The sequence below is a fragment of the Salvia hispanica genome, chromosome 3 (assembly GCF_023119035.1).
Source record: "Salvia hispanica cultivar TCC Black 2014 chromosome 3, UniMelb_Shisp_WGS_1.0, whole genome shotgun sequence".
In the NCBI taxonomy this organism is placed as follows: Eukaryota; Viridiplantae; Streptophyta; class Magnoliopsida; order Lamiales; family Lamiaceae; genus Salvia; species Salvia hispanica.
The window spans coordinates 46,149,124-46,163,388 of NC_062967.1; the positions used below are offsets into that span (position 1 = coordinate 46,149,124).

A 14,265-nucleotide genomic window follows, 5' to 3' on the forward strand; every position below is an offset into this window, starting at 1 on the left:
GGGGACGGAGGGAGTACATGTTTTAAAGCGTAATCACAAATAATTTTTTGTTTAAAGTATAATTTACTGACAACCTATCGTGTTTAAATAATATTAAAAATACATATTTATAACTAAAATAGTAAATTGAGACCTATTTATAGAAATATGCATAAACTTTAAAATAATATTGAATATTTTCTGAGGGTTGTAAAGTTCAATTGGAATTTCGGAAATATCTTCAGAATATTCCGACACTAACTGCGCCAGGGCCACGGTCCTACAGCCGAGATTGCCAACAGGCCCATATCCTAATTCTTTAAAACTATTTTTCTTAATTATCAATAGAATTAAAATAACTTAATTTAAAAAAATATACTAGAGTAAAATACTAGAATCTTTCAAAGAAAATGTTCTGAATACGATTCTTCAAATCTACCTTTACAAAGGAAAAAACCTTGAAGTGTCAAAAATGATGCATTGCAAGATATTTTTTTGTAGCGAAAGATCTTATTTATGTGTGTGAAGTAGTTTTGTAATACTATTATAATGTGTTTGAATTAATATAACACTATATCTCATGTAATTATCTAAAAATTTGAAAAGCAATTTAAATTTTATGTGTATATATACTCTCTCAAACCCAAAATAAGTAGTAGCATTTTACTTCACGATTCATTTATTTGTAACATATAGGTAGAAGCGCATATGCTGAAATTTGAATGATATAAATTAGTAATAAAACATTGTTTTGCCACCCACCACTACCAGTGATTATGGATAATTATTATGTGAACAACACAACGTGATTGAATATGGATGATTAGGTTTTAAGTTTTGTTAGTTTATTGCATACTTATTATATAAATTTGGCTTAATAAAGTAGTGGATTGCGGAGATGGAGATCTGAGTCATAATGGTAATAAGGTTTGTTAAATTTATTTCATAATTTTGGCTTAAAACAAGAAATTGTTAGCGGTCTCCGGAGATCCGATTCATCTGACGGTCAAGCCGAGGCGATTTAAAATACGTGTGCGTCACAGAATAATACTTTACATCAATAATTTTATTAATTTATTTACTTTTATAGGCACCACTTTTTTTTCTATCACACTTCCCCAACACTCGACACGCCTAACAATTTCTACGTAGTCATCTTCTCTCTCGAACATTTTCACTTGCACATTGCTATTGGCTGTTCATCTGTTTGATTGATTTCTGCTGCTCAATTCTCACAGATTGTTCAGTCAAGATGGGAGCGTTTACGGTTACCCGCGTCCAGACTTCTCCAATCGATGGCCAGAAGCCTGGGACTTCTGGTCTCAGGAAGAAGGTTTGATTTTATTTTTATTTTTTTTTGCGTTTTTTCTGATTTGTGACGATTCTCGTCCTGTTCCGTATGGCTACCTAATTTTATAGGAAATGGATGGATCCTCAGCATGAATTGATGCTCCGATCGGATCTATGCATTTTCTATATACATGAATGTGTGTATTTGGTGACATCGTCGGCTGAACAAGTGTTCTGGTATTTATATGATGCTCTGTTTATGCGAAGAGTTATTTATTCCATAGACATTTATTCGGCGGGGCTGATGTCTAGTATGATTGCAGGAGTGAGCTTTAGATCTGATAAGCCTAGTAATAGTATTATTAATACCAAGCCAAGCTGGTGTGATTAGTCTATACTTCTAGTTGCCAAATCCATCCTGTTCTAAGAATCAGGATTTGAGAACTGTTACGGTGGAAGGCATGGTTTTACATATTGCGAAACAGATCACAGTGAAGTATCCCGCCCCCTCCCTCTCCAGAAGCATGAATTATATCTGACAGACTCAGAACCAGAACATGCTAATTTTTCATCCATTATCATTGAACTGCAAACTTTTAGAATTCCTCGAAAACAATTTGAAGAGTAGGAAGGTGGATGCCTTGGTTTAAAAGATACTTCGGCCGTGTAGATAGGATGATTTGTACTAATGACACGTGTGCTCGGTTCTCTAGAAGCTATCCTAAGGACATGCCTGCATTCTTTGTTGATGTGGAAACTTTTAACTGCATCAGGATGATAACATTCATTAGAAATTAAACAATTTTTTTACCTTCTGCAAGTGAGGCATAAGCCTGATGCGTAGAACCTGTATCTGTAGAACCTAGATAACTGGCCTGTTATATCCTTACATGTATTTTTTTTTTAACTATACTGATCAAGACTCAGTAGATGTCTTGGAAACAAGATAACATGGTTTGATAAGTTGACCTTTAGATTGTCTTCTTCTCTTTGCCAACGGAAAGATAGGAAAAGCTCTAGGTATTAGCATTACAGTTTTAGGACATCTGAGTCTGATGGATTCGAATGTTTACCATATCAATTCTCCAAATATCTCAAGTTCTTCTGGAATCTGAACTGATATGTGAATATTAAATTGAAACTACTTTTTATCATGATTTATGAGAAATCCTGATCTTCTCATATGATATCTATATAAATTTGAATTTTCCCCTTTTATGAGATTGATTTGTGTACTCTACTTTAATTCTATTAATTTCTTCAAACTAAATGTGAAATCATCTTTTTAAAAGTTAATTCACATGACTATGATTTCTGTATTTTATCCAGATACTTTTCCATTTTTATGTTAAAGGGGTTTCCTCTCAGAATTCTGAGTGAAATGGAAGTGAATTCAGGGATCACATTATTTTTGCATGAAGCATAGGAAGTTTTATTTTCACCATTTTTGCATGAAGCAGAGTATGTAACAACAATGTTTCATTGTTGCTACCCATGTTCGTCATGGTGTTTCCCAGATCACATATGATTAGGAGTCACAAAAGTTAGCTTTCAGTTTCAATCAGAAAGACAGAAGGCCACCATATTTTAAAACGACTTGTTGTAGCAAGAACTATTATCTTTTTTTAAATGTCTTAACTTAGTCTTGCTAATAATTTCTGATTTATTCACAAGGGTCTGCATTGTAAGTACATTTATATGCTCTTTGTGTTTTAAAAGCTGTGCAAAATTGTGCAAAAATGTTTTCTGTTGTTGATTCTGGAATAAGTATTTGGAATGCATGGTTCAGGTGAAAGTATTCGTGCAACCCCATTACTTGCAAAATTTTGTCCAGTCTACTTTTAATGCCCTGGGAGCTGATAAGATGAAAGGTACTCCATATCTTTTAGCGTTTGCGTGCTCTTGGTTTTCTTTGATATGGTGTGATTTTAAAATTGAGATGCACAATTTACTCTTTAACAAGCAAATATTAAGATGGAGTGATGGACAAATGGACACATGATTTATATCATTATATGCAAAAATTGCAAAACTACCTCTGTGTTTGCTTCAAAACAGCAACCTCAGAAAACTTAGATGTACATGTACTTACTTTTAATGCAAGCAATATTGAAATTATAGCTTTGTTTGAATACACTATACATGTAATGATACTCTCAATAGTACTGTACATTTTATGCATAATGATTGAGATTTTCTAATTAAGTGGTAGGCACTAGTCTATCATAGTTTGCTTGATAATGTCTATGTTACCCTTATAATTTATCAATTGGTAACGATCATAATAGTTACATTAGCTTTTGAGATTCTCTTCAGGTTCTAGTTTTCATACCCTAGCAGACACACCAGCTCTAGTTTTCTCTTTTACTGTCAAGTGTTTATAGTTCTTGCTGAAAATTCTTCAGGTGCAACACTTGTTGTCTCTGGTGATGGCCGCTACTATTCGAAGGATGCTATCCAGGTGAGATACATTGTCGCTATATGATACAGTCATCATTGGTAGGTCTATTAGAGTGAAACATATGTGAGTACACTTATTGGTCCTGTAAGTTCTGAAAAATAAACCGAGTAATGGAAGTGGACAAGGAAGTAGCTCATTCGGTGAAAAATATTACGTCTTCAGTTTTTGACTTCTAGAACTAACTTGTGACCCTATGCTTTTTATGTATTGTTTGATCTCACATATGGTATAAGTTCTAAGTAGTTGTATCCAATGTTAGATCATCATCAAAATGGCTGCTGCAAATGGAGTAAGGCGTATATGGGTTGGTCAGAACGGGTTACTATCTACTCCTGCTGTTTCTGCTGTTGTACGGGAAAGAGTAGGCGCTGATGTGAGTATTGACCTTTTACTTCCTCTGTAAAAATCTTAAACAATGAAACATTAAACCCTTAACATCTTGGACTTCCGCAGGGCTCCAAGGCAAATGGGGCATTTATACTTACAGCAAGCCACAACCCAGGGGGGCCAAATGAGGTATGCGCCTGAATTACTTCTTTTTTCCTTTTACCCCTGGTTGTCATTATTGGAATGCTTGTATAGTCTTGTATTTTGCTCCAGTACATCATTGAGTCAGTTTCAATGTCTAGTGGTTATGCTTGTTTTCTAGCAATGCCTTGCATCAAGGTCAGTGCGAGGAACTTAGTTTTCCTTCCAGGTTTCATTGCTGTTTCTTTCAATATTTTTCTGTTAAATGACTCAAGTGTATTATTGTATATAACTATGGTAGAATGTTCTAGTCAAAGACTATCTTCAGAAGGATATTCTCTTTCTTTCTTGTCTTGGTCACTCATTAATGGACATGTTGTGCTAAAACTGGCTCCTTAATTCAATTTCCTTATCTGTCTTCTCTTTGTTTGCTAGGACTTTGGAATCAAATACAACATGGAAAATGGTGGACCTGCTCCAGAAGGAGTCACTGATAAGATCTATTCAAACACCACCACAATTAAGGAATACTTGATTGCTGAAGGCCTACCTGATGTATGATTTGTTTCATGGAAGTGCATAAACTGATATACTATATTAGTATATTGTATGCATGTGTATTATGCGCCCAAATATGCACACTTGTGGCAGAATTACCTTTCCTTTTGTCCCCTAACAATATTAAATGAAATTGCAGGTGGATATCTCCAAAATTGGATTAAGTAACTTTACTGGTCCTGACGGGCAGTTTGATGTTGATGTTTTTGATTCAGCAAGTGACTATGTCAAATTGATGAAGTACGTATCTCGATGGGATTGCATAAAGATCATTTTCCCATTAAGTATATGTTATATGATTCCCTTGAAGGGAAGGGATTGGTGCAAAATAGGGTTTGATACATCTTATTAAATACTCTCTCCGTCCCACTACAAGTGATTGATATTTCTTTTTTTGTTTGTCCCACTACAAGTGATCAATTTCTGTTTTTAGCAAAAAGCAACCCATTTACTCTCTTCTACTTTTTTCTTTCTCATACTTTATTCCCTCTTTACTTTTTTATTTTATTCTCTCTACTACTTTATTCTCTCTCCACTTAACTCAATATCATTTTCTTAAATACCGTCCTGTGCCCAAAAGAAGTCCATCACTTGTATTGGGACGGAGGGAGTATGTACATGATATTTGGTGCCGTACATACTCCCTCCGTCCCATAACATTGAAGTACATATTTGGTGACGTAACTCAATATTATTCTCTGTCTAATCTTTGGTGCTGTACATATTCTCACTAAGCTGTGCTGCACTTTTGTCTTACTTATTGTTTTCCAGGTCTATTTTTGATTTCCAGAGTATCAAGAAGCTACTGTCATCTCCAAAATTCACTTTCTGGTATCCTATGACTTCAAATTTGATGCCATTTCTGGCAAAAATTTCAAACTGATTGTTTGGATTAGGCCTATTCCGATTCCATTATTTATACTTTGCATTTTCTAGCTATGATGCACTTCATGGCGTTGCTGGAGCTTACGCTAAACGCATATTTGTGGAAGAGCTAGGTGCAAACGAAAGCTCTTTGCTTAATTGTGTACCCAAGGTAAATTTTTTTAATTTGTATGTATATAGTACTATTGCTTTTTTCACATGATTTTATACTGTCTTCTGCAGGATGATTTTGGTGGAGGACATCCTGATCCTAATCTGACATATGCAAAAGAACTAGTAGCTCGTATGGGATTGAGCAAGACAGACAACAATCCGGACCCGCCAGAGTTTGGTGCAGCTGCTGATGGAGATGCCGACCGCAATATGGTTCTTGGAAAAAGGCTGGTTTTCTAAAAAAATATGCTGATTTTGAACATCAATTTTTTACTTAATTCTTATTCTGAATCAGTCTTATTTTGATTTCAGGTTCTTTGTTACTCCATCTGATTCTGTTGCTATTATAGCTGCAAATGCTGTACAGGCGATACCCTACTTTTCTGGTGGTCTAAAAGGAGTTGCAAGGTTCTGATCCTGCTTTCGCTTTTCCTGGACTTTTCTCTTTGATGCTATTAGTTGACTCCTGGAAACCGATGCATCATTTCTTTCTCGTTAATATCTTTATCTTACATGATACATGTCATTCATCTCTCATTATATTTTTCTTAATTGAAAGTCTTTTAGAAGATGAAATCTTATATGCTCCATTATTCTCCTCAGGAGCATGCCCACATCAGCTGCACTTGATGTCGTAGCTAAGCACTTGAATCTGAAATTCTTTGAGGTACTATATGAAAAGAATATTTATAAAATGGTCATTGGTTAGTTTTAGAGGTTTACTAATGTTATATCTCTGTGAAGGTTCCAACTGGATGGAAATTTTTTGGCAACCTGATGGACGATGGACAGTGTTCAGTTTGTGGTGAAGAAAGTTTTGGAACTGGTAGGATCTATGTTTAATACAGAACCATTGAAGGAAGCAATGTCCTTAAGCCTTTTTATTAATATTTATTAACAGGCTCGGACCACATCCGCGAGAAAGATGGAATATGGGCTGTGTTGGCTTGGCTAGCTATTATTGCCTATAAGAACAAAGACAATCTCGGGGGAGATAAACTCGTCACTGTTGAAGACATAGTGCGCCAGCATTGGTCTACATATGGGCGTCACTATTACACTCGATACGATTATGAGGTGTGGATGCATGCCGTGTTTTTCCTACTCTTTAAGTGCTTATTGCTTTGAGGAATGTATTAGTTTATATAGTTTGTTCATTAATTCTTTTTCCCCATGCAATGAAGAATGTTGATGCTGGTGGTGCCAAGGAACTGATGGCTTATTTGGTCAAGCTGCAATCAAACCTAACCGAAGTCAACAAGTAAGCCCCCTGCCTCTCTTCCATTCTCCCCTCAAAAGTCAAAACTAAAGCTTCTCTCACACTTTTGGCATCCCGTTTACATTTGTTTTTCTCTGCCGCAATATGAATTCACTTGCAAGTAAAAAGTCTAAGTAGTTGGTTCGACTGCTACCATGTAGCTTGAGATTGATTTTGAGTAATAATCGATTCTGTCACTTTTGTAGTTGTAGTCTTAATTCGATTTTACTTGTATACATATGTTCCCACAGCATTATAAAGGGGATTCGGTCAGATGTCTCAAATGTTGTCAATGCTGATGAATTTGAGTACAAGGATCCTGTTGATGGTTCCATTTCAAAGCATCAAGGAATCAGATACCTATTTGAAGATGGATCTCGATTGGTAAGTTACTCCGTCAAATATCTGTAAACACAGTTTCAGGAACTTTACAACTATCCCATACATTTAGTATATGCGTGTATTTGGTGATCTTGAAAGTACTGAGTTATATACACTTATGATTCACTAGGTTTTCCGACTCTCTGGAACTGGTTCAGAAGGTGCTACTATCCGTCTCTACATAGAGCAGTACGAGAAGGACCCAAACAAGATTGGGAGAGATTCGCAAGATGCGCTTGCTCCTCTTGTAAGTACTAGATTTACCATCCAAGACTAGTCTTCTACAATGCAAGCCAAGATGCATACACTCAATCAATTGTATTCTTCCTATGCAGGTTGAGGTTGCTCTTAAGCTGTCTAAGATGCAAGAATACACTGGGCGATCTGCTCCCACTGTTATTACATAGATGCTGCAGACACGGTGCTGAGGAGTTTGTTTATCCATCATTTACATAATTTTGTTGCGAAAAATAAGCAATGCCATAACTTTAGTATGTGCACATGCAGGAAACCGTGTTCTGAACATGGTCTATGTACCTTGCTATGAGGGTTATGAATTTGAGTATAATTTTAGCCCCACTATTTGGTATCTGCTTTGTGATAAGGTATTGTGATAAGGTAAACAAATTGTATTTAAAAATTAAATCAAAATCAAGGTAATAAAACAAAGGGATTTTGATTTCTAAAATTTGAAATCTGCTATTTTCCATAATATACAAACTTTACAGGGTATGATTGTATTTTGTTTCTTTAATAGTAGTACTCACCTATGGTAAGTGAAGTAGTTTCAACTAGGATTAAATATTTCACGTAATTTAGTTGGATTCGCTTTTGACCTGCAGCCGTGAAAAGAAACACGTTTTACAAAGTTTGTGCTTTTTTTTATAGCACTTTTATAATTTGTTGAAAGTATATTTTATGAGAAATAGTAATAGATTTTGGGCAAAGTTAATGGTTTTAGGAATCAAATGACCTAAATCAAAACAGGTAAAAGTTGATATAAATTCCCATTAATTTTGAAAGCAATTACATTTGTAACTTCCCAATGTAGCACAAAAATTAAACACAAACAACACATGCAATTGTCCCTTAATTAATCTAACCAACCTATCACAGGCCAGACGTAAACGGCACACCGGTAGCCGGAATCCACGAGTCCCCAGCGAGGAAATTCCGGGCGGAGAACATTCCGGCCTCGGCCGCATATCGTATACGATGAAACCCCGGCCATTTAACCCTCCCCACAGTAGTCCCACCAACACCACTATTCATATACTCACCATAATACAAAGTAGCCAAGCCAAAATCTCCACTCCACGGCAGCCACCCGGCCGGGTCAATCAACCCATCGATCACACACTTGGAAAACACAGTCCTCGAATATTCCTTCCACGGCCTCCCTAAATAGCTCTTGTACAAACTTTGCACCGGCCTGAGGTCCGGCGCCGCTGTGATGACTGAGTTTTGGATGACGATGCCGGTGTTCTCGTTAGGGTCTTTTCTCCCTTGCGCGGTGACGGTGTTTTTCTGGTTGATGATCGGTCTCCGGACGTAGATGTTGCAGTTTTGGAGAAGCGCCACTGCGTCGCCGAAGATGAAGTCGACGGTGCCGTAGATGTCACAGTCGCGGTAGAACTGGCGCTGGGAGTGGACGTAGAGGGTGTCTTGATAGCCCTTGAAGCTGCACTCGAAGAAGACGGAGAAGTCGGAGCTCGACCGGAGGGCCACGGCTTGGTGTTTGTAGGGCCCGGCCGTGTTCTCGAATGTCATGCCCCGCGCAATGAACCCTTTTCCGGAGACAGCTGCATATATACATATATTAATTGTTTTTTTTATTTATGATTAATATAAATTTTAATTGGAAATTGGTGGATCATATATTTGGACATATATAAGTTTGTTGTCTTTATTATTGATGGGGTTGCTATTGTTGATTTTTAATGATGTGAGAAAAATAGGATCAGTTTATGTTTGGAATAAAAATTCAGTGGTCCAGACATATTATCAGAAGACTATATAAGCATGTAACTTGTGATATGTTCAATTCTAATTAAGTTGATAAAATAACGTACTAGGAGTATTAATTAAAGAATTGTGATGAAATTGAGATGATGATAATCTCACCAAAAGTTGCAGAGCGGAAAGTGGTGAAGCCATCTTTAACACTCCTATCACCACTAACAACAGTTGCATCAATTCCATCTCCGATCAACATCAAATTCTTCATCGATCTCTTGATCTCAACGTTTTCTCTATAAACGCCCTTTTTCACATATATAACAAATCTCCTCAACCCTCCTCCTCCTCTACGCTTAGCCGCAGCCAACCCCTCAGAAATCGTGGTGTAATCACCGGAGCCGTCTTGTGCCACCACCACATCGGCCTTCACGGATGACCAGAGCAGCCTCCGATCACGGGCCGAAACCCAATCAGGAAAATGGTCACTATCTCTCTTCTGGTTAGAGGCGGATGGAGAAATGGCCTTGTTGATGGCTAGTGAATTTGCTAGGGTTTTGGAGAAGTCACCAAGCATGAGTTGTAAGGATTCCAATTGTGAGGACTTGTTGAAATCAAGAAATCCACTATGGCATGTTTGCTCGTTGGCGATGGCTGCACTCAACCATGTTTGTGCATCGAACGCATCGATTTTTGAGTCGATGGAGCGGTTGAGTTGATGGATTGTGTCTTGATAGAGCTCCAAGCAATCACTCCATGCTGATCGTCCTAGCTCATCGAATGAACTCGAATCCATCGCGGAGATGAGCTTGTGAGCATTTGTAGCTTGTGCTAGGGTTTCCCTAAAGCTTAGCCGGCCTAAATCGACGTCGTTTTTGTCTAGGGTTTTATGAGGGGAGGTGGTAATTTGGAGAGTGTTGCAGAGTTTGGGGTGAGGTGTGTTGTTGCAAATTGAGGTTGCATTGCCACATTTTCCCAACCTAAAATGTAGCAAAAGTATGTGCAAGAATAGTAATGTGGCAATACTAGAAATTTGTTTATCCATGAGGACAAAGATAGGGAGAGGAGAGATTTTGTGTTGAAGCCAAGTAATGTTACAAATATATAATTATGGGATGATGCTAATGCAGAATTTTCTCGTAATATTTATAGAGGCAGCTTTGAAGTTGGCACCATTCGATTCTATTAATTCAATTATATTTATTTTTATGTGTGAACAATACGATGTTTGGTCAATCAATGGATTGAAAGTGTTCACGAGGATTGAGACGTGAACGTATGAAGCACTACTATAGTAGTACTTGGAGTCTTAATTTGTACTAGTAATTTATCAATATAGTTTTAAAGAAATGATTATGACGAAAATCACAACTTGATAATATGCATTTTTTCCATAATATGTGCGAGTGTGCATGTGTACGTATGTCTTCAAAAAACATGAAATGATTATTTTGTAGGGACCAGGGATTCTATTTGGCAATGAAATTAAAAGTAAAAATATTATTAGCTAGGGAGATGGAGTACTACTACTTTTGTTATCAAATTAAAAATCTATACTGGACGAAACATCCATGAACCTTTTATTGGAGCTTTTATATGATATATGCGTGCTATGGAATATGCATAGTATAAAAATATTAAATTCAAAGAATAAAATTATTTGTAAAAGCTAGATTAACCTTATCAAAATACGTATACAATTTTTATCCTTAAATATAGTGATGTATCGTTTGATAACAAAAGGAATAATTCACCAAGTGCAAGGACCAAGGAAGATGAAAAAAATACTCCCTCCGTCCTCGATTAATAGTCACACTTTTCCATTTCAGTCCGTCCCCAATTAAGAGTCATACTTCATTTTTACCATAAATAGTAAATAGATCTCACATTCCACTAACTCAATTCACTCACATTTTATTATAAAATCAATATAAAAAAATGGGTTTCACATCCCACTAACTTTTTCAACCAACTTTTCTTTACATTTCTTAAAACTCGTGCCCGGTCAAAGTGTGACTCCTAATCGGGGATGGAGGGAGTATATAAAATAAAATCAGGTATATATATGGAGTGGGGTTGGGCTGAATTAATAGCAATGCGTAGGGCGCCTAGGTGTACACTACTGTCAATGACACCGGATCATTAATTAAATCAGGCAAATTTCCTTGTGGTCTGAAAACTGTCTAATTGTTCTAAAATCCCTTTTCATTTCCCTTAAAAATATGGAGTACATGAGAAATCTATTTTTAAGAGGCACCATATAATTTAAAAGTTTAGGTGTGACGATGCATAACAACATTTATAGAAAGTTTCATTTAATTAGAGCGGCAAGCATGGTCCCCATCAAAATTATATAGTATGTGGTTTAGCAAGTGCCCACGAAGTGTTATAACTCGTGAATTCAAGGTTTAAAAAGCTAGTATGAGATAAGGATGTTTATCGATTAAATCCGAGTATATGTATGTGAGCTATAATCAGATTTTTACAAGGTGTGGTTGCTGCTGATTTTGATACCCTCTTCACCCACTTGGCTACGAATCTACGACCACTTATTATTTGAATATCATTACACATTAACTAAAAATTGAGAATGTGCATATATATATGATATATGTGTATCTACCTGGCTCACATGCCTGCTGCCACGTCGTAATATATATTCATGCTTCGTCATTAATTCCCACATTGAGTTCGATATGCTTAGTTTGATAATTAGTATAGTAGGATAAGAGGGTAATGAATTGATTAATAGAGTATAGGATCGATTTTTAAAAAAATAGAAAAAGTAAATTGATTTTTAAAATCATAGACATCTTATCATATAGGTAACTTATTTGCGAACGAATTGAAGTGTTATGCAATATGCATCATTCATGTAATATGCATATTGCGCATACTGAAACTGCACGAATAATTAGTTAATTCTCATTATTTAGTGTTGAAATGACCCTAAATTAAACAGCCTACAAATTGATAAGGCTGGCCCAAAATTAATACGAATCTCATAAGATTATCCCAACACGAGTTAATTCTCATTATTTACTGTTAAAATGTAAATCCATTACTTTTTTCCACACTTTTAACGGTCAAGTAGATATTACTCCATTAGTATTTTTTAATTGGACATAAAAGTATATTTTGATTCATTATTTTAAATTTAGAGCATATCCACTTGGAAGTCATATTTATCATCTTTAAAATTTCCTAATTAGGTATCCATTTTTTTGTAGTATCCACTTATGTCATGATCACTAGCAAAAAACCAAGTAAGAATAACAGATTACAGTTGATGTTAGCGTTTAACGGCCCAGTACACAAGCCCAATTTCCGTTAGGACAACTCAATTACGCTCTCAAATTTTGTTATGCAACTTTAACTTTACCCTATTAGTTTTTCCATATCAATTTTACTTTTTTTAATCACATTAATTAAATTAAAGAATCATTCTTATTATCTCAAGTGTTTCCGTAGTTAGATTTTACTATTAAATTTTTATTTTTATGACACCAAAAATTGTGCCATTTTCATTTAAAAATTAGACATTTATGATTAAAAATTACTTGAAAATGATTATTTTTATAAATAAGCATATACTATTATTTTTATTAATAAAATTAAACGTTTTTATGAATAAAAATAATAATATTTCTCAAATGAAAAATTACACTTAAAATAGTTAATTTTTTGATAAATTTATTGTTGAATAGTAGGAGAAGTAGTATAAAGCTTGTTTGATAGACTATCACATTACAGCTAGTTAGGGTAATGACCATAATGTATATCATGGGTTGTGCTAACTATATTTCTAATTTGTATTGTTGGTGTAAAATATTGCATATTATGCTAAAATTTATGTAGGTTAATATAATCTCAAATCTCAATAATATATATGCATAAATCGACAACTTAGTAATTTGTTCCATTATCTTCTTCCAATTTTCAAAACTGTTGATTAACCCACTAAAATTGTGGATTAACTATCTAGGTGAAACATAGACTTCAAGGCGGACTTTCTTGGGGCCAAGTAAATAACACCAATTATTTATAAGGTAAATAAAAGTACCAAACACACAATTAAGCTTAGAAAAAGAGCTTTTAACTTGTGACATAGCTATCAAACGCCCTGTATATATGAGTACTTTCTTCGTCCCAAGCTATTTACTCCGTATTTCATTTCGGACAGTCCTAAGCTAGTTACAATATTTCTTTTTTGATAAAAACTTTTATCTTATCTCTCATATTTTTTTCACAACTTTATTGTCACTCCACAGCATTCAAACAGCAAAATATTCTTAAATTTCATACCCAAATTGCATCAACTAATACAAGATGGAATGATGGATGGATATTACTTTGAAAAACATAATACTACTCCAGAAAGGATAGGTGCGTGAGCCGCACAAGACTGCACTGCACTCATTCTCTTAAAAAGTGGTAATGCCAAACCCGTGAACCCTTCCTCTTAACCAATCATATATTTACAACAAATCTTTTCATGTTCTGTCCTTTTCTAGTCCCAGCCAATCTGTCCTTCCCAATTTCACGTGCATCGCTTATTCATTTCTTCTTCTTTCTTCTGTTTTGTTTCCCTGCCATACAATTTCAACAATTGAGCAAAAGAACATATAATTAAACTAAAAAGGACCAGGGCCCATTCTGAGGGGATCTTTAAAAAAAATTAAAATTGGGATTGCTTGAGCCCCTTTTGCAACAAGCTTTTAAATTAGTATTGTTCAATAATTTGCTATAAGATTTCTAAATTACTGATCATGGTTGGTTGAAACTTGAAAGTTGAGACAATCCCTCTATATATTAGCCAACTGATTGTGTCATATTATTAGGAAATAGTACCACACAATTATTGAACCACCAAATT

At 35.4% G+C, this 14,265-nt stretch overlaps 2 protein-coding genes across 3 annotated transcripts; one reads left to right on the forward strand and one right to left on the reverse strand.

Moving 5' to 3' along the window:
- Positions 1-1,044: 1,044 nt before the first annotated feature.
- On the forward strand, positions 1,045-8,022 carry LOC125214412 (phosphoglucomutase, cytoplasmic). 2 transcript variants are annotated; one of them, XM_048115429.1, is made up of 19 exons: positions 1,045-1,127; positions 1,218-1,312; positions 3,059-3,140; positions 3,675-3,730; positions 3,990-4,103; positions 4,184-4,246; positions 4,634-4,753; positions 4,896-4,996; positions 5,528-5,587; positions 5,693-5,792; positions 5,864-6,021; positions 6,107-6,202; positions 6,398-6,461; positions 6,539-6,620; positions 6,696-6,871; positions 6,979-7,055; positions 7,304-7,436; positions 7,564-7,680; positions 7,769-8,022. In XM_048115429.1, the coding sequence occupies exons 2-19, from the start codon at positions 1,232-1,234 to the stop codon at positions 7,838-7,840; spliced, it is 1,752 nt and encodes a 583-aa protein (XP_047971386.1). In that variant the 5' UTR covers positions 1,045-1,127; positions 1,218-1,231; the 3' UTR covers positions 7,841-8,022. The 2 variants fall into 2 exon arrangements, with proteins under 2 accessions (XP_047971386.1, XP_047971387.1); XM_048115430.1 differs by lacking the exon at positions 1,045-1,127 and having other exon boundaries at positions 1,134-1,312.
- Positions 8,023-8,419: 397 nt separating this feature from the next.
- Positions 8,420-10,490, reverse strand: LOC125215777 (pectinesterase-like). Its single transcript, XM_048117318.1, has 2 exons — positions 9,558-10,490; positions 8,420-9,235 (listed from the first exon to the last, which is right to left on the reverse strand). The coding sequence occupies exons 1-2, from the start codon at positions 10,432-10,434 to the stop codon at positions 8,544-8,546; spliced, it is 1,569 nt and encodes a 522-aa protein (XP_047973275.1). The 5' UTR covers positions 10,435-10,490; the 3' UTR covers positions 8,420-8,543.
- Between the last annotated feature and the right edge of the window lie 3,775 nt (positions 10,491-14,265).